Here is a 26,994-nt window from a genome sequence, read left to right as displayed (position 1 = left end):
TGAAGAGCAAGGAGGGTGGGGAGGCTGGGGCAGAGTGAGCAAAGGGGAGAATAGGATAATATATCAGGGTAGGACCTAGGGAATATCGTTATCATGATTGCAAGCCTTCTGCACTGTCTGTAATAATATTATTATTTTTTGAGACGGAGTTTCGCTCTTGTTGCCTAGGCTGGAGTGTAATGGTGAAGTCTCAGCTCACTACAACCCCTGCCTTCCAGGTTCAAGCGATTCTCCTGCCTCAGCCTCCCGAGTAGCTGGGATTACAGGCGCCAGCCATCACGCCCGGCTAATTTTTGTATTTTCAGTAGAGACAGAGTTTCACCATGTTGCCCAAGCTGGTCTCGAACTCCTGACCTCAGGTGATCCGCCCACCTCGGCCTCCCAAAGTGCTGGGATTACAGGCGTAAGCCACCGCGCCCGGCCTGTAATAATATTAACAACAGCAAAAGATCATTTTGCAGGCCAGGCACGGTGGCTCACACCTGTAATCCCAGGACCTTGGGAGGCTGAGGAGGGAGATTGGCTGGATCCCAGGAGCTCGAGACCAGCCTGGGCAACTGGGCGAAACCCATCTCTACCAAAAATTAGGCGGGCGTGGTGGCGCACGACTGTATTCCTAGCTACTCAGGAGGCTGAGGTGGGAGGATTGCTTGAGCCCCATTGGTCGACGCTGCAATGAGCCGTGATCGCGCCACCGCACTCCAGCTTGGGTAACATAGCGAGACCCTGTCCCCGCCCGGCTAAAAAAAAATCATTTTGAAATTGCAACCTCCCATCTCCATCTGTAACAACTCCCCGTTCTCAGCTCAACTGATAAGTAACCTCTAGATATGGCTGTAGTACAAGAATGAAAGGAGGTACTCATTCATAAATCTGATCCATAGTGGTGGCATTTCCGGGAAAAACGTTCCATACCCCCACCATACCGGCGACCCTATTTGCACGTGGCTGACCAGGCAATGGGAGAAAGGAGCAGCGCCTGCGCGGTGGTGAGCGCAGCCCCGCCCAGCCCGCTAGTGGGCGGGGAGAAATTGGCCACAGAGTAGTCTCCGGAAGCTGCCGCTGGCTACCCTGTTAACGTGTCCCGCGAGTGAGGCGCGTCGCAAAAGGTCGCGGCGGAACTTCCCTGCGCTTTTCAGACCATATGCTTTACGGTATTAGGCATTGCTGAGCTGGGAGATGTCGGCAGCGGGTTGGGAGGAACCGTGGGGTCCTCCCGGCGGCTTTGCGAAGCGGGTCCTGGTGACCGGCGGTGCTGGTTTCATGTAGGTAATGGCCAAGCAGTGGCTCCCCAGAAACCCCAACCTTTTCCCGCAGCTCTGCTTGCCCTAGGCAATTTGGGTCCAGCTTTGAGGGGTCTTTATTCTGATGGGAGGGTCCTAATGCACGACCTAGACCAGCTTTTCTCTCCCTGGCGTGCAAAGAAGTGGTTCCTTTGAAACTGTGACTTCTTTAAAACGCCTCTTCCAAATCTGTGTTACTCTTGCCCTTCTGTGGCCCGAGGTGGTCACCACGTCACTCCTTGAGTGCGTGCAAGTTAACCTAAGTTGCTCACCGACTGCTTCCCACCCCCATCCTAGAGCACCCCCACCCCACGGTGGGCCCTGTACACATAGGCACCCCAAAAACGATTTGAGGATTATAATAGGACATCCAAACATTTACACATCCACTGTTGACACCCTTTTCTTCCTCAGACCCACATTCGATCAGCAAGCCCTCTCTGCTTCCAAAGTATATCCTTACGGCGACCACTTCCCACCACTTTCCCCTTTCCACCCTAGCCCATGTTTACCGTCATCTTTTGCCTAGACTGCTGCTGTAGCCTCCTGGTTGGCCATAACTGCGTCCACGCATGTTCCTTTAAAGCCTGTTGCTCACATACAAGTCAGTGTTTCTTAATCAGGTCATGTTAGGAGCAGGATTTTACTTCAGTGGTTCCTGCCACACTTAGAATAAAGCCCGAACTCTACCATATGTAGAAAACTCAAGTGCCCAAGCCCTACTTTTGCAACGTGATCTGCTTTTCTGTACCTGCCATGCTTCCCCTCTTACAGTTCTTGGAACACACCAAGACACACACTTCTATCTTGAGGGCTTTGCACTTGCTTCCCCTTTCGTAAGGCTGTTTGCATCACTCAATTCCGGTTTTTATCCAGATATCACCTCCTCAGAGAGTTCTTACCTGACCACCATATCTAAAATAGCCTCTTTCCCAACTAGCACACTTACCTCTACCTGCAATTATATTGCGGATTTGTGTCTGCTTGTTTATTGTTTGTATCCCCACTCTAAAATGCAAACATGGTAAGGACAGAGACTACTGTTCACTCAGCACCTGGAAGAATGCCTGGCCCATTCTATATAAGTCTTTAGTCATTGTGGAATGGATGAATGCAAGAGTAATAAACAGGAAACTCTCCCATCCTCCCCTCAAGGAACTCTGTGTCTAGTGGAAGAAAAGGGAATGTGAGGATTCCTGTTTATGGCCATTTGCACATTAAATCACCCTTCTAATCTGACAAATCACTTGGGGGACAGCATCAGGCTGGCAAGTTTCACTTAATGAGAAAGAGGACTGTGGGCATGAAAGGGTAATACTTGTGTGAGTGTGCAGGTCCGGGAAGGGGGCGACTTAGAAAGTGCTGTGAAAGGAATGCCAACTACAACTCCAAGTTCATAATTTGGTCAAGGGCTGCCCTTTCCTGGGAGCCCAACATTTTAAGTATATATGGTAAATCTGGTAGATCATTTCACTGAGATATGCCTCTGATTGCCCTTTAGGGTCCTCTGAAGCTCAGGACCCACAGTGGATATCCAACTCAGGATGGTTTCAGCTGTTACTAGCCTGGGAATCCTGGGTTCAGTCTAGAACCCTCCTGAGGATTCTAGTTTAACATTACCAAAATCTTATACCAAGAAATAGCAATTGCAGAAGTTACTATTAAATATAGACAACTGACTATGCTCATAGTAATTTAATTTTTACATACTTATATCTGCAGTTCCTGAAAAGGCATGCTATAGGCATGTACAGTTGTGCTGACTGGCTCCCATTTATCGTTCCACTTTACTCCACACTTGTGCATGTATGGATGGCATCATTTGGTTAAACTGACTTTTTTCCCTATACCCAGAACCAGTACGTTCTCTCTTCTACATAGTCTAAATGGAATGTAAAACTTTTGTTTATAGATACTGTTGAGAAGTTTGGTAAAAAGTTTGCTTGTGTGTATATTTAGTATAGTTATATTGTTTTCTGTTATCTTAGAAAAAAGTTAAAGTTATCTTTGAGTATTTTCCTAGTACTCAACATCTTAGGAAAATATTCAAGAGTTTAGGGAACTTAAAATTTTTCACTAACAAGATATACTTTTTTTTTTTTAATAGTGCATCACATATGATTGTCTCTTTAGTGGAAGATTATCCAAACTATATGATCATAAATCTAGACAAGGTGAGTTTTATAAAAATGAGCTTCATGCACTGAAATTACATTTCAATTTATATTTTTTAAAAGTATTAGAATCCTGTCATGCTGATATTTTAATTTTTTATTTAGTCATTTTAGCAATTTAGAGGCTCTATATTATAATGTGCTTATGCTGTATTTAATCTTATATGTCAGTTTTTGAAACTTGCATTTCTTATGGTGGTCCACAAAGTAAAGTTTTTGTTTTGTTTTTTCAGTTGCTACCTTGCAAATGGACTTTTTGGATTTTCATTAAAAAAAAACTCTAAGAAAAATGTGTAAGGCAGTTTGGTGATTATAAGCCTTAATTGGATTTTTTTGTCTATTTTTTAATTGACATATCTTAGCTGTACTTGCTATGGGGCATATGGTGATGTTTTGATACATGTATACAATGTGTAATGATCACATCAGGGTAATTGGGACATCCATCATAAGAATAACCCTTAACTCTTATGAAGCTTTGCCTGACTTGCTATTAGGGACAGGAATTTTTTTCTATATCACCAATATACCAACAGTTTGAGGAATAGGTATAATAAATTCTAATATGTGTAGGTGTAATTATTTTCACACTAATTCCTTTTCTGTAAGAAATGGTAAACTTTTCTAGCCACCAGTGGCTACAGGCAAATTTTGGCAGAAACATTTTTTTGTGTGTTTGTTTGAGATGGAGCCTTGCTCTGTCACCAGGCTGGGTTGCAGTGACACAATCTCAGCTCACTGCAACCTCCACCTCCCGGGTTCAAGCGATTCTCCTGCCTCAGCCTCCTGAGTAGCTGGGATTATAGGCACGCCACCAAGCCCAGCTAAATTTTGTATTTTTAGTAGAGATGGGGTTTCACCATGTTGGCCAGGATGGTCTCAATCTCTTGACCTTGTGATCTGCCTGCCTCAGTCTCCCAAAGTGCTGGGATTACAGGCATGAGCCACCACCCCCAGCCAGGAACATTTTTCTAAGTAGAGATTTATGAAAAGGTTTTTGTTTTGTTTTTTGGTACTTTGAAAAGGTAACAAAATTACTTGTTTTTTACTTTTAAGATATCAGAAACTTAAAATGTGTAAAAACAGGCCAGCGCGGTGGCTCACGCCTGTAATCCCAGCACTTTGGGAGGCTGGGGCAGGCGGATCATGAGGTCAGGAGATCGAGACCATCCTGGCTAACACGGTGAAACCCTGCTTTTACTACAAAATACAAAAAATTAGCTGGGCCGTGGTGGCTGGTGCCGGTAGTCCCAGGTACTCCGGAGGCTGTAAAACCAGGGAGCAAACACACTTTAAGAGGACATATTCTTGTATTATAACCATTAACGTCTATAGTCTAAAATAAATTGGTATTTGATTGGAAAAGCTAATGTCACTTTTTGTATTGCCCCTTCTGTGCTCTCTTCTTTCAAGTTGGATTACTGTGCAAGCTTGAAGAATCTTGAAACCATTTCTAACAAACAGAACTACAAATTTATACAGGTACGAACATTTTCATGTAATTGTACTGTGACTCTTTAGTCATGCAGGGATTATAGTATCTTTGTACTTTACAAACCTGTGTAATATGAGCGTGAAAGGAACACTAATTAAAGGCCTTTTAAAAGATCAGATAGTTAATTTCCAAAAGTACCATGTGCTCTAGAGGATACTAGTTTTGATTGACAACACATACAAAGCTACGTGTGATTTTTGGTACCTTAGCAGATCTACCAGTAGCTGACTGAATTTACATGGCTTGTATTTTAGTTCCTCCCTAGTCTTTCCCTATGAAGGGTGATTGACTCTGGAAGTCTCATTTTTAGACAAATCCAAAGTATAAACCACAAGACCAGTTCAATAATTTGCAAAGGGAAATGTTACTGTCAAATGAAACTATTTAACTTATGATATATTGTTTTTTAAAGTTATGCTATAAACTTTTTAACTACAAAAAATATACTAACAACCATTTCATAATTCTGTGTGAAAGTATTTTCTTCAGCTGTTGACGAATTGTCAAGAATACATATTTTTAGAAGAATTAAATGTACATGTAAACGTTAGAAGTACCATAATTTTACTTAATTGTGATAAAATGTGTTTTCAAAATATGATTCCAGTTGTTACACTATATTTTTTTGAGACAGAGTCTCGCTCTCTTGCCCAGGCTGGAGTGCAGTGGCATGATCTCGGCTCCCTGCGACCCCTGCCTCCTGGGTTCAAGCAATTCTCTTGCTTCAGCCTCCCTACTAGCTGGGATTACAGGCACCCGCTACCATGCCTAGCTAATTTTCATGTTTTTAGTAGAGACAGAGTTTCACCATGTTGGCCAGGCTGGTCTCAAACTCTGGACCTCAAGTGATCCACCCATCTCAACTTCCCAAAGTGCTGGGATTACAGGTGTGAGCCACTGCACCCTGCCTAAGATATATTTTAATAATGGTTATCTCAAAGGTTTTTTAAAAAATGCTAAAAAAACTTTTCTCTTAATATAGTGGCCTTGGGTTGGCAAAAATGTTGTGGACAGCAGTAGCATGGTACTTAGTAGTTGTTGGTGCTCATTAAAATATTATTTGGAAAAATAATTTGAATTGAATATCTAATATCCTAAGATGCTGGAGAAATACATCATTGGTATACTTGTTTGAGCACTTAGTTGAATTTTCAAAACATTCCCTATTAAACAGGGAGGTGGGAGGTAGGGGGATGTTATAGTAAAAATGATTATGAATGTGAGTGCTCAATGAAACCTAACCCTTTCATGTTTGCTTTTTCATATAGGGTGACATATGTGATTCTCACTTTGTGAAACTGCTTTTTGAAACAGAAAAAATAGATATAGTACTACATTTTGCTGCGCAAACACATGTAGGTAAGCATTGTTTTATGTTACAGTTATGATTGGCAGTTCTCTCCCAGCCCCTGCCCCACTGCCCCCACCCACATACTTAATAATACTTATATTTGAAAGAGGATATATCATACTGTACTAGAAAAACAGCCACTGTGTCATCAATAAACTCAGCACTTTTTAGATACTTTTATTAGCATTGCAAGGCTGTATTAGTGAAATATAACCTTGAATGCTATCTGAAAACTTGAGTTGAACCAATTCAGGATAGTAAAGGGGAGCAATGGGGAGATGGGCCATCAACTGTATTTTTTACGTTGTTTTTCTTAAATTTTGTTGTGGTATGCAGATGAACATTATTTCTATCATTTTGTGAATTTTAGATATTTTCTAATAACTTGACAGTTTTATTATGAAATATATTTGAAAGCGTTTAGAAATACAGTCAAATAATGATAATGTGAGCACTCATGTATCTGTCACCTGAACAAAAGACAGAATGTTGCTGAATCCTCTTCAGTAGTAAGTACTACTGCTACCTATTACGAGATTTAAAGTTGTAATTTCCTTTGCTTTTCTCTACACTTTTGCTGTTGTGTGTATATATACATATATATACGTATATATATATTTATATATATATACGTGTATATATATATATAATGACTTTTTTTGTTTTTTCAGAATCCGTGTAGATTCATCCATGGAGGCGGATATAGATATAGTTTGTTTTCAGTGTCATTCCAGTCTAAAAAATATATATATATACACCGTAGTTTACTTAATATACTTTATTCTTAATGGCCATTTGGGTTCTTTACACTTTGGAGCAACTTTGAACACTACTACCTTGAACATGTATCATGATACATAAATATACATTACATTTGGCTATATAACTGAGATAATAAGATCTGCATATTTCATGTTGAGATAATGTCAAACCATGTTCCAAAGTAATTATACCAACTTCCACTCCTCCAGAAGTATGTGACTTCCTGTTGCTCCAGATCTCACCAAAGCTTAGTTTTGTCAGTCTTTCCATTTTTGCCAATTTCAGTGCTGTGTAGTGGTGTCTCATGTTTCTAATTTGTATTTTCCCTGATTACTAATAAGATTAAGTACTTTTCATATGGTTTTTTGTAATTTGGATTTCTCCTTTGTGAAATGCTGTTGCAATCTTTTGTCCATTTTAAAATGGGATTGTTTACCTTTTTCTTATTGAAAGAGAAGTTTCAATAAGAAAAAATGGCAAGTAGAGTTTTTATATATTCAGGACACTAGTTCTTTGTCATTCTGTATGTTACAGATGCCTTCTACTCTGTATGGCCTATCTTCTCACTTTCTTGATAGTGTGTTTTGATGAACAGACGTTTTCAATGTCGGTGTAGTGAATGTGTGTTTTTTCCTTTATGCTTACTGCTTTTTCAGTTCTTAAATTCTCTCCTACCCCGAGGTCATGAAGATATATTTTTCTATATTATCTTTTCAAAGCTTTATAATTTTGTCTTTTACAATTAGATTTGTAATCCATCTGAAATTCTTATATAACACCAATTTCATGCGAATACCAATTGTTCCTGTACCATTTACTGAAAAGTTTACCAGTTCCTACCCTCTGTCATATCAAGTTTATTTTTGTATCTCTGTCTCTCTTCATTTGTCTCTGCCTGTCTGATACGCACTATATTGACGAGTACAATGATTTCATGTCTGTTAAAGCAAATCTTTCTACTTGGTTAATGATAAAAGCAGTTGTGCACTTCTACCAGCAATTTATGAGATATTTGCCAACAGTTGCTGTGTCAGTTTTGTGGTTTTAGTTTTCCTGATGAAGTTAAAAACCTTTTCATTTGTTCATTGGACTATTCTCCCTCTCTTTCTTATTAGGATATCCTCTTTGGAAAAATTTCTATTTAAGTTTCGTGACCATTTCGTATTAGGTTGTCAGTTTTTTCCTTACAGATTTTATGTATTTTGGATTCAAGCCTTTTGCAGCTACATTTTTTTTTTTTTTTTTTTTTTTGAGACCGAGTCTCACTCATTGCCCAGGCTGGAGTGCAATGGCACGATCTCGGCTTACTGCAACCTCTGCCTCCTGGATTCAAGCGATTCTCTTGCCTCAGCCTCCCGAGTAACTGGGATTACAGGCATGCGCCACCACACCTGGCTAATTTTGTATTTTTGGTAGAAATGGGGTTTCACCACATTGGCCAGGCTGGTCTCGAACTCCCAACCTCAGATGATCCACCCTACTCAAGTGATGCACCCACCTCAGCCTCCCAAAGTGCTGGGGTTACAGGCGTGAGCCACCACGCCCGGCCTTTTCCCATTTTTAATGGTATCTTATTATTAGTGAAAGTTCTTAATTTCAATGTGGGTTAAATTATCTGTACCTTTTTCGTTAGGGTTAGTGCTCTTTCTGTCTTGATTAAGAACTCGTTTCCTACCTCCAAGGTCATGGACATGTTGTCTTATAATTCTTTTCTTAAAAGTTACTGTTTTTCCTTTTACATTTAGATTTCTTCCCCATATCCATATCAATTTGACTCAAAATCATTTATTGAAAAGACTTGACTCTTCCTGATTGTCTCTTTTGTCATGGGTCAAGTGTTTTTATATGTATGCTTCTATTTCTCGGCTCTGTTCAATTCCGTTGGTCTTTGTCTGTGCTTATACTATTATCACACCATCTTAATTACTGTAGCTTTATAATAATGCTTTATACCAACAAAGCAAACCTCCCACCCTGTTGTTCCAAAAAACAACATTTGACATTTGACATTGTTATTCCAAAAAAACAATCTTTGATATTGTTGATCTTTTCTTATGCTTGGTTTGTTTTCTATATAATGAATTTCTGGTCTTACCTTTATTATTTCATTATTTGTGCTTTGTTTAGGCTTTCTATTCTTTTTTCTAATCTTTGTGATATATTTAGCTTATTAATTTTCACCTTTTCTCTAATATATACATTTTAGACTATGAATTTACTTCTAAATACTGCTTTATCTGAATCCCACAGATTTTCATATGTATTTTTTCCTTATCTTTTATTCTTAAGAGTTTCATTTCTTGCTGGCTGCGGTGGCTAACACCTGTAATCCTAGCACTTTGAGAGGCCAAGGCAGGCGAATCACTTGAGCCCAGGAGTTCCAGACCAGCCTGGGCAACATGGTGAGATCCTGTCTCTACAAAAAATAATAATAATAAATAAAACCCGGCATGATGGTGTGTGCCTGTAGTCCCAGCTACTTGGGAGGCTGAGGTGAGAAGATCTCTTGAGCCCAAGAGGCGAGGTTGCAGTGAGCTGAGATTGCACCCCTGCATTCCAGCCTGGGCAACAGAATGAGACCTTGTCTCAAAAAAGAAAAAAAAGAAAAAAAGAAGTTGATTTATTCTTTAATCCATGGGTTACTTAGACATGTATGTCTTAATTTCCAAACATGTATGGATTTTCTTTTTCTTATTGAATTCTAGCTTAAATGTATATGATTAGATAACATACTCTATGATTGTAGTCCTTTATGCTACAACTTGCTTTTTGGCTCAGTATATGGTCACTTTCTGTAACTTGTATATGTATTGAAAAAAATGTTAATTTGCAAGCATTGGGTTCATTGTTCTTTACACATCCATTAGGTTAAGTTGGTTAATGATGTTCTTTAAATCTCTTGTGTATTTCTGGTGAATAGAACCTTTTATCCTTATGAAGTGATCTCTTTCCCCTGGTGATGTGTACTGCTTTAAAATCTGTTTTGTTTGACATTAATATAGCTGTGTTACTTCCTTTTTGGTTAGTATTTTCATGATCCTTTTTCCATCTTTTTATTTCTCTAGCTTTACGGGTTAGCTGCATGTCTTGTAAACAACATGTATTTGGATTTTGATTTTTTTTAAACCCATTCTGACCATCCTTGATATTTACCCTCAGTGTTTAGTTTGTTGCTATATTTGGATTTATTCCTACCATCTTACTGTGTGCTTTCTTTTCTCACCTGTTCTGTTTCCTTGGTTGCTGCTTACTTTTTTTTTAAAAAAAGAATTCTTCCTTTGTAAAAATTGTTTATTTTTTAAAAATTCTTGCTTACTTTTTTTAAGGACTTGACTGAGGAATTTTTCTTTTTTTTTTTTTTTTTTTTTTTTTTTTTTTTTTGAGACGGAGTCTCGCTTTGTCGCCCAGGCTGGAGTGCAGTGGCGGGATCTCAGCTCACTGCAAGCTCCGCCTCCCGGGTTTACGCCATTCTCCTGCCTCAGCCTCCCGAGTAGCTGGGACTACAGGCGCCCACCACCTCGCCCGGCTAGTTTTTTGTATTTTTAGTAGAGACGGGGTTTCACCATATTAGCCAGGATGGTCTCGATCTCCTGACCTCGTGATCCGCCCGTCTCGGCCTCCCAAAGTGCTGGGATTACAGGCTTGAGCCACCGCGCCCGGCTGACTGAGGAATTTTTCTTATTCTCTTTTTCTCCCTCTACTAGTTTGGAAATTATATGTTCTGCTGGTACTCTTGGAGTGGTTACCCTACAAATTACAGATGTGTAATTAGCTTATCAAAGTGTAAAGTTCATCAAAACCTTTGTCCTCTTCCCATTTAATTTCCAACTCCATTTTTAGCTATTTTTAACTCTGTTTTTATCTGTTTTTTTGTTTTGTTTTGTTTTTTAAGGCAGAGTCTTGTTCTGTCACCCAGGCTGGAGCGCAGTATTGTGATCTCAGCTCACTGCAACCTCTGCCTCCCAGGTTCAAGCAGTTCTCATGCCTCAGCCTCCCAGGTAGCTGAGATTACAGGCATGTGCCACCACGCCTGGCTTATTTTTTGTATTTTTAGTAGAGATAGGGTTTTGCCATATTGGCCAGACTGGTCTCAAACTCCTGACCTCAGGTGATCCACCCACCTGGGCCTCCCAAAGTGCTGGGATTATAGGCATTAGCCACCATGTCCAGCCTGGAATTTTAAATTGATCTTATTTTTTTATTCCCACTAGATGTCATTATTACTACTTTATATAGTCAGTAGTCATTATATTAGGGGTTTACAAAATGATATTCTAATTATGTCATTCTTCATTTATACGTGTAATATCTACATAAAAACAAGTTTTCCAGCCAGGCGCAGTGGCTCACGCCTGTAATCCCAACACTTTGGGAGGCTGAGATGGGTGGATTACCTGAGGTCAGGAGTTCAAGACCAGCCTAGCCAACATGGTGAAACCCCGTCTCAAAAATACAAAAACATTAGCTGGGCGTGGTAGTGGGCACCTGTTACCCCAGCTACTCGGGAGGCTGAGGCACAAGAATCGCTTGAACCTGGGAGCCAGAGTTTGCAGTGAACTGAGATTGTGCCACTACACTCCAGGCTGGGCAACAAAGAGAGAGAGAGAGAGAGAGAAAGTTTTTCTTATAAATTATTTGCTTACCTTGATATTTAATTGTTATAGAAAAGCCAGGTTAAATACCTGATTATTTTTATTTATTTAGTAGATTTTACTATAATGAGTTGGTTTCCAAGCATCCTCCTTTTTCTTTTTTCTTTTTTCTTTTTTTTAGTATCGTTATGAATTTGTAGATTTTAACACATTTGATTTTTTTTTTGTTTTAATCACTTGCAGTTATTTTTCTTATTTATGTTCAAAATGACTCACCATTAGCCATTGAGAGGCTCTTCTAGTTGCTTCCTGAGTCCTTTTTGACATGACCTTAGCAGTCTTTGACAGCCATCTAACTTTCTGGTTTGATAGGATGTTTCAGTTTTATCTTCAATATTTTTCCCCCCACGATCTGGAATCAGCTCTTTGTCTCAGGAGCCATTGTTCCTTTTGGTGGGAAATGGTGTTTAGAGGCCACAATCTGGGCCCTGGGAGTGCTTATTAACGGGACATTGTTTCAAGGCTTTTTCAGTTAACAAAACTAGGGAATATTATTTGCCTATTAAGATTAAATGTGACATGGGTTTATACTGAAATGTCCAATTCAGATTCAGAGTTTTTGTTTAAGTTCATCAGTCTTTCATTTATATCATCTTTTCCTTACCTTGAACACCTTGGTTCTCAACAGCACCACCCTAATTACTTATTTACTTTATTCCAGAACACACAATGAGTCCACATTTCTTCTTTTAAGGACACCAGGTAGATTGGATTAGGACCCATCCTAAAGACCTGATTTTCACTTAATCACCTCCTTAAGAGCCCTATCTCCAAATATAGTCACATTCTGAGGTTCTGGGGGAAAGGGTTGGACCTTAAGATGAATTATGGGGAGAACACAGTTTAACCCGTAACTCTGGATTAGAGGGAAATGCCTATGTAATTTGACTGGATATTTCCAAGTTTCCTTCCTTAGGGATTGTAAACATTTTACATTGTTATTGTCAGTGTACAAAGTATCTTTTGTCTAACAGCCTCAACAAATAAGTGATTTGTCAAATTTTTGAATTTTTGCCAGTCTGATAAGAAGTGATATCTCTGAGTTTTTAATTTGGGTTTTTTTAATTGTATGTGAGGTTGATCATCATAATCTTAAGGATTCATTTGTATTTCTTCATCTAAACTGTTTATATCTCCTACCTGTTTTACTGTAGGATTGTTCTTATTTATTTAAAGTTCTTTATAAGTTGACGATACTTAACCCTTTATCTCTGTAATTTCACGTGTTTTTTCCCAGTTTGTCATTTTTGTCTTTTTAATTTGTTTTTTGTTTTTTAACCATGCAAAATTTTTATGCGGTCAAATTTATCCGTCTCTTCCATTATTGCTTCTGGATTGTGATTCATCGTTAAGGAAGTTCCTTCCATTTCCTGGTTATAGAGGTTCAGTTCTTTTAAGGTGAATTTATTTTTAAATAACTCATTCAACATTTATTGCTTTCAGCAGTAACAGATTGATCTTAAAAAGCCTAGCCCTGTAATTCATAATTTTTAAATTTAAGAACGTTTTAAATTTCGGTGAATTATTTTTAAATTTTCTTCCTTATAGAATAAAAAACTTTCCTGCAAATTTAACACTGATAGTTTTCTGGGTTCTAAGAATTTGCATGTACTATGTAATTTAGGTTTAAAGAAGTCATAAATATCACTGCCTGTGTATGTTATTACTATAACTGTTGCAGCTGTGGTAAATGAAGAGACGTGAATAGTACCCTCCTTAAACCTGAAGCCATCATTTGGCATTTGTTTTATCCATTGGATAGACTTGTTTTAGCTTTTCACTCTTTTTTTTTTAGATCTTTCATTCGTACGTGCCTTTGAGTTTACCTATGTTAATGTTTATGGCACTCACGTTTTGGTAAGTGCTGCTCATGAAGCCAGAGTGGAGAAGTTTATTTACGTCAGCACAGATGAAGTATATGGTGGCAGTCTTGATAAGGTGAGCTTAGAAAATATATATTTTATCTGCTTCACCATGTACCATGATACAGTTTTATTAAACCTACAGTGGGCTTTTTTCATCCTCAAATTATATACACTTGTAACACTCTTCAAAGTGTTTTAGGATTCTGTAGAGGGACAGAACTGATAGAATAGACAGATATATAAAGGGGTATTTATTAAGTATTAACTCACACGATCACAAGGTCCCACAACAGGCCATCTGCAAGCTGAGGAGCAAGGAGAGCCAGTCTGAGTCCCACAGTTGAAGAACCTGGAGTCAGATGTTCGAGGGCAGGAAGCATCCAGCATGGGAGAAAGATGTAGGCTGGGAGGCTAGGCCAGGGTAGTCTATTCATGTTTTTCTATCTGCTTTATATTCTAGCCACACTGGCAGCTGCTTAGATGGTGCCCACTCAGATTGAGGGTGGCTCTGCCTTTCCCAGCCCAGTAACTCAAATGTTAATCTCCCTTGACAACACCCTCACAGACACACCTAGGATTAATACTTTGTATCCTTCAATCCGATCAAGTTGACAGTGTTAACCATCACAGAATGTTATTGCATTGTCTCCTCTGTTCAGATCAAGTGATACCGCCCCAAATGGGGAACAACAGCCTAGTCTTGGTAGAGACTTACTTATTTATTTTTTCATGCCCCAGAAATCTCTTTAGGTAGATTTATTTGTAATTTTGCAAGAGAATTGCAGATCTCACCTTTTTGTCCCACTCTTACACATATGATGAATGTCATTCCGTGGACCAAAGCATAAGTTACACTGCAGCATACTACCTGTTCATCTTTTCCTTTCAGTCATATCTTTCCCTTTCAGTCATATTGGAATGTCAAGGAGACAGTGTAAAATTCTTGTAAAAACCAAAATCTTTTTTTTTTTTTTTTTTTTTGAGATGGGAGTTGCGCTCTTGTTGCCCAGGCTGGAGTGCAATGATGCAATCTTGGCTTGCTGCAACCTCCATCTCCTGGGTTCAAGTGATTCTCCTGCCTCAGCCTCCCAAGTAGCTGGGATTACAGGCATGCGCCACCATGCTCGGCTAATTTTGTATTTTTAGTAGAGATGGGGTTTCTCCATGTTGGTCAGGCTGGTCTCGAACTCCCAACTTCAGGTGATTCGCCTGCCTTGGCCTCCCAAAGTGTTGGGATTATAGATGTGAGCCACTGTGTCCAGACTTAGAATCTATTTTTTAAATCATGCATAAATATTGTACTTTTTATGCAAAGGAAACTCCATTGTCCAATCTATAATTTTTATAGTTGGGGTCTGCAGTGACCTCATTTTGTTTATTATTTATGAATTTACTTATTTTACCAAGACACATACACAGTGAAAATCAAATAGTCCAAAAAGACTGACAGTGAGAAAAAGTAGACCTTGACCACTTCTCAGTTCTCAATTCTGCTTCCAAGAAGTAACTGTTTTTCAATTCTCTGCAGTTGTTATCAGGTAAACTTCTTTGTTCATGCACCCTGCCACCCTACATCAGATCCGACACAGTAACCAGAGTGATTTTTAAAATGTAAGTCAGACCTGGCATTACTCTGCTCAAAAATCAGTCATTGTTTTACGGTGGCCTTCAAGGTTTTGGCCTTCCTCTAGCTCTCTGACATCCTCTCCCACGGTCTCTCCCCTCATATCAGCCTTCCTGCAATTCCTTTGGACACGCTTCTGTCTCAGGGCCCTTAACTTGCCGTTCTCTCTCTCTGCTATATAGGATTGTTGTGCACATTAAAGAAGCTACTACATGTCCTTGGGAAAACACCAGGCACGTAGGATTTAAGAAGCGGCTTTTAAAATTTGGTGATTGACATTTCAGGTTTTAACATATGCTCTGATTTTTATACTAAAAATATGCATAATTTTTAAAATATGTTTAAAATTAGGAATTCGATGAATCTTCACCCAAACAACCTACAAATCCTTACGCATCATCTAAAGCAGCTGCTGAATGTTTTGTACAGTCTTACTGGGAACGATATAAGGTAAGACCTGATTGCAGAAACTCTTGAAACATTTTCCTTTGGACCTAAGTGTTAAAACTCCAAGTGGGCTTTTTTTTTTTTTTCCTAAAGATTTTTAAGTTTTCTATTTATTCTTCGGAGACAGTCTCGATCTGACACTCAGGCTGGTCTCAAACTCCTGACCTCAAGTGATCCACCCACCTCGGCCTCCCAGAGTGCTAGGATTACAGGCGTGAGCCATGCCCAGCCCAAGTCAGCTTTTAGCAGCATGCTTAGAGTAGAAGGCATAGATTGAGAAAATTTACATATTATGGAATTTTAAAAACTAATTTCCTCTATTGTGTGGACAAAATAGGACCTACCTCTTCTTACTCAGTTCATCATTAAAGGAATAACTTGAATATACATTGTTTTTCTATTTCGGTAATAGGTAGAGTGTTACAGCTAGAGTCAGAATGAGGTTGGAGTCCTATGAGTGGAGGAAGACAGAGGGAGGACAGATCCCCTTTCTGCCGTGTGCTTCTCTCTGCATGATTTGGCTTTTGTGGCTCCTCATGAATGGGAAGTAGACTTGCCCCTGGTGGCTCTGACAGTGTCGGTATGGGAGCCTTACCCCATATGAATCCTCACCTTCAATCTCCTACATTTGGCTTCCCACTGCTCTTGGTGAGTTTTTAGGGTGTGGGTCAGAGAGGCAAGCCTTGGAATTCCTAAAGATTCTCTCACCATTTGGGTTCTGGTGGCATCGGTCCTTTTCACTTTCATCGTAGCTCTTTTTATTTGTAGGGATTGGTACAATGAAGAGAGCCAATTTAGAGTCCTTGAGGTGGTCTTTAAAATAATCAGCTGGAAAGTTCTTCAGTGTTTTGCTATCAATCAGACTTATAAACCTGTGCCATCTGTGTTCGTCTTCTTGTACTAATAAAAGAATGTTCCTCTTCTTTTTTTTGGAACCTCTGCCTTTATCTGAATCCTGTTCTCTCCTTTCTAGAAACCTTACGTTAGAAAAAAATCTCTTCCCTTTGACCTTAAGGTGTGTAGAATTATTTAGGCAACAGTGCCCATATTTTGAAATTCTGCTCGTCTTTAAAATAATCATCATTATTAGACCTTTTCAAAAGCCTTAATGTTGAATATTCTTTTAAGTTTCCAGTTGTTATCACAAGAAGCAGTAATGTTTATGGACCACATCAATATCCAGAAAAGGTAAACTTTACTTCTTAATTCATGGTGTTTTTCAGTGATTGTAACTTCTCATTATTTGAAATAACCTCTTTTCAGTTATTTGTCAAAATAATATGTTGTAAATTTTACATAATTTTATATGCTGTATAACACCTCTTGCAGATTCCTTCAGACTTAGAGATTGAAGATGAGTTTTAAGTCTCAAGCTGGCTGACACTCACCAGCTGGCTTCACCACTTGGCAGAGATTTTGAAGGATCCAATGAGAATGATATATGTGAAAATACCTTGTACCTTTAAAGACTTTAAAGCATTGTAGTATACTTCTACCACTACTGACATGCTGTAGTTGACTCCTTGTTTGCAGTCAGACCCGTATGTCAGGGTATACAGAAAGTCAAAAGCTAGCTAGCTAGTGATGCAAGAAGCTTGTATACATTAACTGTCTTAGTGTCAGCTGGCTAACTGTGCCTCAACTTATCTTTATAGTGTAGGCATGAATATCTTCCAGAAAGTACTACAAGTAATGAATAAAAAAATTTAGTTTAGAGGCTGAAAATGCCTGTGTGGTTGGTTCTGTATCATCAAGTCTGATTTTACATAACTTTGGCCACTCGGCCTAAATTTGGAGACTGGGTTTTTCTTTTTTCTTTTCTTTTGGTTTCTTTTTTTTTTTTTGAGAGGGAGTCTCGCTCTGTTGCCCAGGCTGGAGTGCAGTGGCGTGATCTCGGTTCACTGCAAGCTCCGCCTCCCAGGTTCATGCCATTCTCCTGCCTCAGCCTCTCAAGTAGCTGGGACTACAGGCGCCCGCCGCCATGCCCAGCTAAGTTTTTGTATTTTTAGTAGAGATGGGGTTTCACTGTGTTAGCCAGGATGGTCTCAATCTCCTGACCTCGTGATCCGCATGCCTCCGCCTCCCAAAGTGCTGGGATTACAGGCGTGAGCCACCGCGCCCGGCTGGGTTTTCTTGCTTCCCATCTGGTTGCATTGATCTGTTTGCCCAAAGGAAAGGGCCATGTCATGACCTTCAGGTATTAATATTTACTTTGCTTAATTTAAGTTTTCTTTGAATCCAAGAGCACTGGAATTTACTTTCTATAAATTCCTCAAACACTTAGTGCATAGGTGCTATATGTAATCCAATAAGTAAGATACAAATGTCTGCCTTTATGAAGTCAGCACAAAGGTGAGCCTTATGATGAGACCAACTGTCTGATGAAGACTCTTTCTGCATTTTTCCACTATTTAGATCATTTTATCTTCAAGTAACCTGTCTTCATGAAATAGCAAACTAAGAGTTCTTTTACTTATCAAATATTATAGTAGGTTTTAAAATGAACTGATAAAAAGAATTAGAAGCAATCCCTATGCATATTTCTTAATAATCTTTTAATCTTGGTATGAGTTCAGATTCTTACTAATGAGTAAATTTCCAGTCTGAAATGATATTTAAATATTCTTTTAGGTTATTCCAAAATTTATATCTTTGCTACAGCACAACAGGAAATGGTATGTTATTATTACCTTTTTACCCATATGCTTTTCTGGTATGTTAGAGTATTTGGTGACACTTTCTTGAATATCATAAAGTCTTAAAGGCCACAAAATTTAATGTCCCACGAAATTTAAGAATCATTTCTCCAGTGTAATAGTTTTTAAAATAATCTGTATCTTATTTTTGTAATTTACTTGAGATAATTTCAAATCTTAATAACCTATCATAGAATTTTGAATTATAGCATTAACATTTGAAATCTATTTTTATATAATTTTACTTTCTCAAAGAACTTATTTAATTCATAGAACTGTAGATATTTCTTTAAAATGAACTTCTGGTATAAAATTGAATACACATTTCACAGGGGTCACTAATATGTTTGTCAGTTTCCTACTGAGTACCCTCAGAAGGTTTGGAAATTATTTAAGAAATATGAACAAAATTTAGAAAAGCTATGAGAATTTGTATTTTCAGTAAAAGATTCTGGGATCCCCATGGGAAGTGGCTTCTCTGGAGTTGTAGTACCCAGTCAATGCTTTAGGAAACTTTACCTTTTTACACTTCATGATTTCACTTCATTTAATCTCTTTAGTTGCATTCATGGGTCAGGGCTTCAAACAAGAAACTTCCTTTATGCTACTGATGTTGTAGAAGCATTTCTCACTGTCCTCAAAAAAGGGAAACCAGGTGAAATTTATAACATCGGAACCAATTTTGAAATGTCAGTTGTCCAGCTTGCCAAAGAACTAATACAACTGGTATGTATCTATTTTAAAAGGGTGGTATTTTCAAAATTGTTAGTGACAGTAACCATTAATTTAGTCAAAATCAGAAGCATACAGTTTACTTAATTTAAAAGTAAGCAAGTAGAAAATGAAATGGATTATGTGTACCATATGTGTCTTAATTTAAGTTTTATCACCTATTTAGTAACAGCTTTTCAGGAAAAAATAATTCATTAAATGTACTGTCCCTAATTGTAAGACATAACTCATTTTCAGAAATATAAAATTGTGTCTTGAAATAAGTAACAGTGACATATAAAATAATCATATCAGTAGTTATGAATATCCATATATATTAGGGGACATCAATTATAAATTCATTTAATAGAAAGAGGGACTGAATAATAACCAAAATCCAATGTGTATATCTGAGCTTCAGATGGAATTTAGTATAAAGTATAGACAGTGTTACTAAAATGATGTTCATTTTAGCTGTCTTCCCCACTATGAAGCAGTTGTTTTCTTTTTAATCAGCCATTAAATACCATTGTTATTCTCTGATCTCATTTTATAATTTGACTCAAAAACCTTCTCCATTTTAACAGATCAAAGAGACCAATTCAGAGTCCGAAATGGAAAATTGGGTTGATTATGTTAATGATAGGTGAGTAACAAGTTAAAACATTGGGGAAAGGTTGTGAAATCTTAGGTACCTTTAAAATTATAAAATATGTGGACTTGACCAATAACTAGTTTATCTCTTTTGAATTTTCTGGTAAAACATTTTTTTTCATAATCGTAAGTACTATACAGATTAAGTATAGCATTATTACTTACTAGCTATGTGACTTAAAAAATTATTGACCCTTTCCAAGTCTGAGGTTTCAAACCTCTAGTGTGACCTAGGGATAATAACATCTCTCTCTTTTTTTTTTTTTTTTGAGACGGAGTCTCACTCTGTCGCCAGGCTGTACTGCAGTGGTGCAATCTTGGCTCACTGCAACCTCCACCTTCCCAGGTTCACACCGTTCTCCTCAGCCTCCCAAGTAGCTGGGACTACAGACTTATGACACCATGCCCAGCTAATTTTTGTATTTTTAGTAGAGATGGGGTTGCACCATGTTGGCCAAGATTGTCTCCATCTCAACCTCATGATCCGCCCACCTCGGCCTCCCAAAGTGCTGGGATTACAGGCGTGAGCCACTACACCCAGCTGATAATAACATCTTTCTTATGAAAGTATTTTAACATTTATTTATAATGTATATTAAATACCTGACCCACAGCCTGGCATATGAGTCCTAATAAGGTTTTGTGTATTTGTTTATTCATTCATTGAACATTTGTTGAGTTTTTTTATGTGTCAGGTATTTCACTTATAGCTAGATCGTGGCTGAAACAGGAAGATAAGACACAGAGAAGGTTAGGCACCTGGCATTATGGATGACTTTTTTTTTTTTTTTTTAATATATACTTGATTTTACAAACTTTCTGCAGAAAACCTATTGGGAATTTTTTGTCAAGAGAAAAGTTGGGTTGTGGTGCATAAACATATATTTCCTAGTATCTACATTTGTAAATATATATCTACAATATCATTTTAAATCTGTTTTGTTTTCCAAGACCTACCAATGACATGAGATATCCAATGAAGTCAGAAAAAATACATGGCTTGGGATGGAGACCTAAAGTGCCTTGGAAAGAAGGAATAAAGAAAACAAGTAAGTTATCAATTAATCATTTTGGGGTCAAGTCAGGAAAATTTAAAGGAAAAATAACTTATTTCTAGAACATTATACAAACCAGTGGAATATTGTGTTGAATCATTTGTACTTTTCAGATTGCCACATTTCATGTATTTCTGGTAATAGTCCTGTGTTTCCTAAGCATCTTGAATTTTATAAACCAACTTCTGATCAATCTTCCCATATCTCATTAGCATTAATCAAACACCTATATTATTTATTCTGAGGTACATATTTTTTCACTTTCTTCACACTCCTAAAAGGTATGTCTTTTTATAATCACTAGTGTCTTATATTTATTATTGTAGCTTTTTTCTTTTTTACATGTATGTAAAATAATGATCCATCAGTGGCATCTTAGAGTTGGTGAAATAGAGCTGCATGCTTTTTTGTATCTTGAGGCTTTTTATATTGAAACCAACAAAGGTAATACATTTAGTATGTGCAGAAAAATCTATTAAAATAAGTGCTTATAAAGTCTGTGTATATATATTAAAGCTCTGCTTAGAAATGTATTCATAAGAAAAGCTCTACCCAGATGTAAAAAAAAAAAAAAGTTTTGATTCAGAGCTTGAAATACAAAATACTTAAGTCAAATATTAAAAAACAAAAAATAATTTAACACTATCAGGTTTCTTTAAACTAAAAAAGCTTTTACTGATAGTATAGCAATATAAAATAATTTAACATATTACTAGAAGAAAGGTGCTGGGCATAGTGGCTCACATCTGTAATCCCAGCACTTTGGAGACCAAAGTGGGAGGATCACTTGAGGCCAGGAGTTCAAGACCAGCCTGGGAAATATAGCACGACCCTATCTCTACAAAAAGTAAAAAAAAATCAGCAGGACATGGTGGCACATGTCTATAGTCTTAGCAATTTAGAAAGGTGAGGTAGGTGGATCTCTTGAGCCCAGGAGTTTGGGCCTATAGTGAGCTACGATCACACCACTATACTCTAGCCTGGGTGACAACGAGACCCCATTCTCTTAAAAAAAAAAAAAAAAAAAAAAAGCAAGGAAGTTCACATCAACTCATTGTGACTCTGATGCAGTGTTATCATATTTATATGACCAAACACTGTATTATACTTTTTTATATAAAATAATCTTAAAATCAGAGCAGATGACTTATTTCCAACACCCCAAATTCCTTAAAATCAGAATGTCTTAAATATTTATACCAACAAGTTCAGTATTGAATGACTTTTGAAGTTAAAAAGAAAAAAAATCATTGATTTTTAATTATAAATTTTTTAGGTGATTTAAATGTCTTCTGATTGACTTAATTGTTAAGTTCAAAATCAAATTGTTTACATCATTAGGCAGCCCTTGTCTGCTGCTTAGCTGATGGGCAAGACTTAGCTAGCAGGAACTCAGTAAATGTTGGTTAACTGATGTTGAGTTTTTTTCTTTTTTTGTCTTTTGTTTTTTCCTATTAGTTGAATGGTACAGAGAGAATTTTCACAACTGGAAGAATGCAGAAAAGGCATTAGAACCCTTTCCGGTATAATCACCATTTATATAGTCAAGACAGTTGTCAAAGAAAAAAATTATCCTACCTCTACAAGTGGTATGAAATTAAGTGACCAAATGAAGTGCTCTCTTTTCATTTGAAATTAGATTCATGACTTTTTGTATAATATTCAAATGCAGAATGCCTCAATCTTTGGGAGAGTTTCAGTACTGGCATAGAATTTAAATGTCAGAATTCTTTCTGAAACCCTTTCTCCTGGAAACTAGGAAATAATAGGGGTAGAAGACTCCCCACGGGTAGCCAGGAAGAAGTCTCCTGGTTCTGACAACTATGAGGGGTAATGGTGCTAGGCGGATGGCAACCTTCACTGGTTTTGAGCTCAGTCAGCTTCCCAGCCTTTCCCAGTGTCTAAGAAAGTCTCTGAAATGTTCGTTTTTAGGCAATATAGGATGAGTCTTATGTCCTAATTCACCTTTTCTTTTTTTAAGATCTGATATACTATCATTGCCTTAGTAATGGAACAAAATAAAAGCATATCTAGCACTTTTTAACTTTTGATAATTTTGTAAAATTGATTACGTTGAATGCTTTTTAAGATGTAAAGTTTTTATATTTTCACAATTAACCTATGTAAAACCTTGTATCAGAAATTTATCATGTATTTACTGTTTAAAATGATTTTATTTATAAAATTGTCAATATCTTAATGTATTTAATGTAGAATATTGCTTTTTAAAATAATATGTTTTTATTTTGCTGTAGAAAAATTAAAAAAAATTTTGATTATGTATTTTTAATCCTTCTTTGCCCTAAAGACTTTAAGATGACTTGAAAAAGTAACTGATTGGCTATTGGGTTGAGAAAGGGAAAATAAGCTGGGTGACCCTCTATTAAGGGTGCAGATTTTGGTATGGAGGTGTCATAATTCCTCATTAGAAAGTCTTACACTTTAAAAATACCCTTAAATACCAGCTTCCCACTGTGCTTAGGGATCCCCAAGTCCATCCCTCTTCAGTTTCTCCAATTTCACCTTTCAGGAGAGAAAGAGAGGGAAGACAAGTGTGTCAGTTGAGTTTTGCAGGAAGCAAATGCTAAGAGAAAGTAATGACTATAATGATAAAAGAGGAAGGAAGCAAAAATTGGGCAGGCTGTGCAGGCAGAAAGGCAAACCCATGCAGAGAAAATGTCTATTGTGAGAATCAGCTATTGGCCCTTTCACAGTGGAAAGGGCCCAATGGAGCTCATGTCCCACCAGGTAGCTGGTGGGTTTCCTTGAAGAATAGTGCCACATTGGGGGCTCAGTATTTGTCTCTATTGCCAGCAAGTTGGATATTCACAGGTGGCAATAGCTGCATTGGCCGTGGTAAGTGAGAATTCATGCTGTGGGTCCCAAGAGTAGGGACCATCTGTACAGTGAAGCCTGTTCCATTCAGGTGCCCATCATGGTAGTTCTGGGGTGGCTGATGATGAAAGCTGGCTAAAGTTAACTGACCAAGTCATTTTATCTACTGGGTGGTTCAGTGCCTCTTGCTATGGTGGTTGCTTTCTAGTAAGTGTTAACATGGAATACACAGATCTTCACACTCGCCACCCTCTCCCATAGATAGGCCTATCCATGTTTCTCCAGCCTTTACTTCCTTGTTTCCTGCTCCTCTAGACTTTTTCCTTCTAAGTCCCAAAGTAGCTAGCCAGGCTGCTGCTCATGACTAAACGGATATTCTCACCACAGGTCACTACCGTACATAGTGCATGAGCAGGTATACTACTCAAAGCTTTTTTCTTGGAAAGGTTTTCTTTTTCCATATTCTTTTGATAGCCACCCCTGCATGGCTTTCAGGCAACCACCCTCCAGTTTTGGCTCGCGTGCACATAACAGGCCAATCCATCTGTAAACCAAGATCAGCTTTTCTTCTCCTTTCAGTTGGTTGTATGGGACCCTCTGTATGGCCACAGGTATAAAGAACTAAGGTGGTGACATGGGAGTCTGGCCTACCTGCTCTTACAACTTACTTGTGCTCTCCCGTTCTGCTCATGCTTGATCCCAGATAATGCCGTTTCTATCTTCCAGTGGACTGCTGCTGGCTCCACCTGACTCTGAGTGGGTGGGCACATTACTCTGCTGGAACTGCCGTAACAGAATATCAGAGACTGGGTAGCTTCTACAACGGAAATTAATTTTCTCACAGATCTGGAAGCTAGAAGTCCAAGGTCAGGATCAAGGTGTTGGCAGGGTTGGTTTCTTCTGAGGCCTCTCTTGGCTTACAGATGGCCATCATCTGTCCTCACACGATCTTTACTCTGTGACTAAATTTTTTCTTCTTATAAGGACACCAGTCATAATGGATTAGGGTGTGTTTTAAAGATCTCATTTTAACATACCTCTTTAAATACTTTGTTTCCACGTATAGTCACTTTCTGAGGTACCAGGGGTTAGTACTTCAACATAAGAATTTGGGGGAGACACATTTCAGCCCTTAACAGTGGGTCCAAGTGCACTTAGCACATATGGGCAGTTCTAGATGCATGGTCATTTGGGGTCCTGTGGTCAAGCATTCTGGGTCTACCATGGCACAGTAATTTATTTTACAAAGGAATGATTCTCCACTGAGCCTGAAATGGTCTTTCCCAGGTGTAACCATGGGACCTGCACAGTTATTCTCCACTGGGGCTCACCATAAAACCCACACTACATCTGTCTCTACCACTGACACCACCAGCACCATAGGCTTTACCACATCATATAGCCCAAGTGGCAGGAATGCTTGCACCCCAGCTTGGACCTGCTGCAGACCACTTTCCCGCCCCAGACCCCTCAAAGCTGGCAGCCTTTTCTGTCGTTCAGTACATAAGTTGGAGCAGTACCCGTAAGTGTGGAATGTCTTCCCTCCAGACCCCAAAGCCAGGCTCTGTGTTTCCTTCTTTGAGAAAGGGGATATAAGATAAAGCAGTTTGACTTCAACTTGGAGGGAATGTCCTGGCATACCTTGATTGTTTGACTCCTAAAAACGTGACTGAAATCACAAGTCCTTGATCTTCATCAGGTTTTATCTCCCATCTTCTGGCCATCAGGGTGCCAGCCACCTTTGCTCATTCTGCCTGATCAGCATGACGCCATCAATGTGATAGATCAGTGTGACATTCTACAGGATATTCAGGAGACCTGAGTCTCTTAGGAGAGCAGAACTTACATAGCCCTAAGGTGATACTGCAAATGCTCCCGGTTTCTGATCGTTCATGATTGAGATGGAAAAGAACACATTCAGCAAATCAGTGTCTGGATACTATGTTCCAGAGGCCTTCTAATCCACTTCAGCCAAGAAGATGCCACTTGAGCACAGCGGCTGGTATGTAAGTTTGCCATCGGAACCTGGTATATAAGTTTGGATATTTGTCCCCGCCCAAATCTCATGTTGAATTGTAATCCCTAGTGCTGCAGATGGGGCCTGGTGGGAGGTGTTTGGGTCGTGGAGGAGAACCCCTCATGCTTGACATTGTCTTCGAGATAGTAAGTCCTTGTGAGATCTGGTTGTTTAAAAGTGTGTGACACCTACTCCCACCCCCCACCCCCTACCCCCCACCACTGCCTCTCTCTCTTGCTCCTGCTTTTACTGTGTAATGTGCCTGCTCCCAATTTGCCTTCTGCCATGGGTAAAAGCTCCCTGAGGCCTCCCCAGAAGCCAAGGGATGTCAACACCATGATTGTACAGCCTGCAGAACTGTGAGCCAATTAAACCTCTTTTCTTGTAAATTACCCGGTCACAGGTATCTCTTTACAGCAGAGCCGCTCCTTAATTGAGCTGGCCTTGATTGCAGTAATTCACCAGGATCTACTCAGTTCCAGCAGTGGCCAGATTGGTGAATTAAATGGAGCTTTGGTGGGGGCCTCTCTGTATCCTTGAGATCTTCAAGGGTGGCATCATCTTCACCTCCTCCAAGGTGTGATTTTGTGTTTTAAATTGAGATGGCGGGGGTTGGTGGGGAGTCTCACTGTGTTGCCCAGGCTGGTATCGAACTCCGGGACCCAAGTGGTCCTCGTGCCTCAGCCTTGATTCTAAAGTGTTGGGTCATGGGGGTGAATCCCTCATGGCTTCTTGACACTGTCTTCGTGATAGTGCTCATGTGATCACTGCGCCCAGCTGTGATTTTGGTTTTGATTGACTATCTCAGCCAGGGCAGTGGCCCAGCTGAGGCAGGTTTGTTACGTTTGCTTCAGCCAAGATTAGGGCGCTGGTTGGGAAAATCTAGGACTCTGACACAAGGATGAGATTGTCCAAGTGGATTCCTTTAAAGACCTCTGCAGCTTTTAAACTATTAAATCCTGAGTCTGGTCTTGGGCTTCTTCTGTTCTCCCACCTCATGATAAGGCCCTCACACTTAGTTGTCACTTATTTCTTGTTCTCAGCTTTTCATTACCTGTCTGGAGGGCATCAATACAACTTATTAAAGACCAGCAATTCCACTGCCCTTGTAAGACTTGTTCTCCTGAGCTTTTCAAGTGCCTGGATTATTGCAGTAAGCAGGGCAGGGTGGTCCCCTTCCCAGGAACATTCCCCCGAGTCACCACTATGAAAGTTTTAGCAACTACATCACTACCTTATGCTAGGGATTATTTATGTCCCTGCCTCACCCAGGATGGTATTCTTATGACCAGCCAGGCAGAAAGTGATCCAGTCTAAACCCATCTTATCAACTGTTTTGTTAGACCGCTCTTAGAAGTGACTGTGTCGTTTGG

At 38.9% G+C, this 26,994-nt stretch overlaps 1 protein-coding gene across 2 annotated transcripts; it reads left to right on the top strand.

Moving 5' to 3' along the window:
• Nucleotides 1-1,159: 1,159 nt before the first annotated feature.
• Nucleotides 1,160-23,050, top strand: TGDS (TDP-glucose 4,6-dehydratase). Of its 2 annotated transcripts, none has more exons than XM_001083495.5 (12): nt 1,160-1,265; nt 3,391-3,457; nt 4,871-4,939; nt 6,221-6,311; nt 13,513-13,655; nt 15,558-15,656; nt 16,782-16,841; nt 18,285-18,328; nt 18,910-19,075; nt 19,648-19,706; nt 20,666-20,763; nt 22,228-23,050. In XM_001083495.5, exons 1-12 carry the CDS (start codon nt 1,180-1,182, stop codon nt 22,296-22,298), a joined length of 1,053 nt encoding a protein of 350 aa, XP_001083495.1. In that variant the 5' UTR covers nt 1,160-1,179; the 3' UTR covers nt 22,299-23,050. The 2 variants fall into 2 exon arrangements, with proteins under 2 accessions (XP_001083495.1, XP_028693044.1); XM_028837211.2 differs by having other exon boundaries at nt 1,160-1,269.
• The last annotated feature ends 3,944 nt before the right edge of the window (nt 23,051-26,994 follow it).

The sequence above is a fragment of the Macaca mulatta genome, chromosome 17, assembly GCF_049350105.2.
Source record: "Macaca mulatta isolate MMU2019108-1 chromosome 17, T2T-MMU8v2.0, whole genome shotgun sequence".
Classification (NCBI taxonomy): domain Eukaryota; kingdom Metazoa; phylum Chordata; class Mammalia; order Primates; family Cercopithecidae; genus Macaca; species Macaca mulatta.
This window is presented reverse-complemented; position numbering and strand designations above follow the sequence as displayed.

Bases quoted from the DNA above. Each gene is read 5' to 3' on its own strand.
- TGDS (XM_001083495.5), top strand. From the start codon at position 1,180: ATGTCGGCAGCGGGTTGGGAGGAACCGTGGGGTCCTCCCGGCGGCTTT. The intron at 4,940-6,220 runs GTACGAACATTT...TTTTTCATATAG, and splicing joins AGAACTACAAATTTATACAG to GGTGACATATGTGATTCTCA. The intron at 15,657-16,781 runs GTAAGACCTGAT...TATTCTTTTAAG, and splicing joins CTTACTGGGAACGATATAAG to TTTCCAGTTGTTATCACAAG.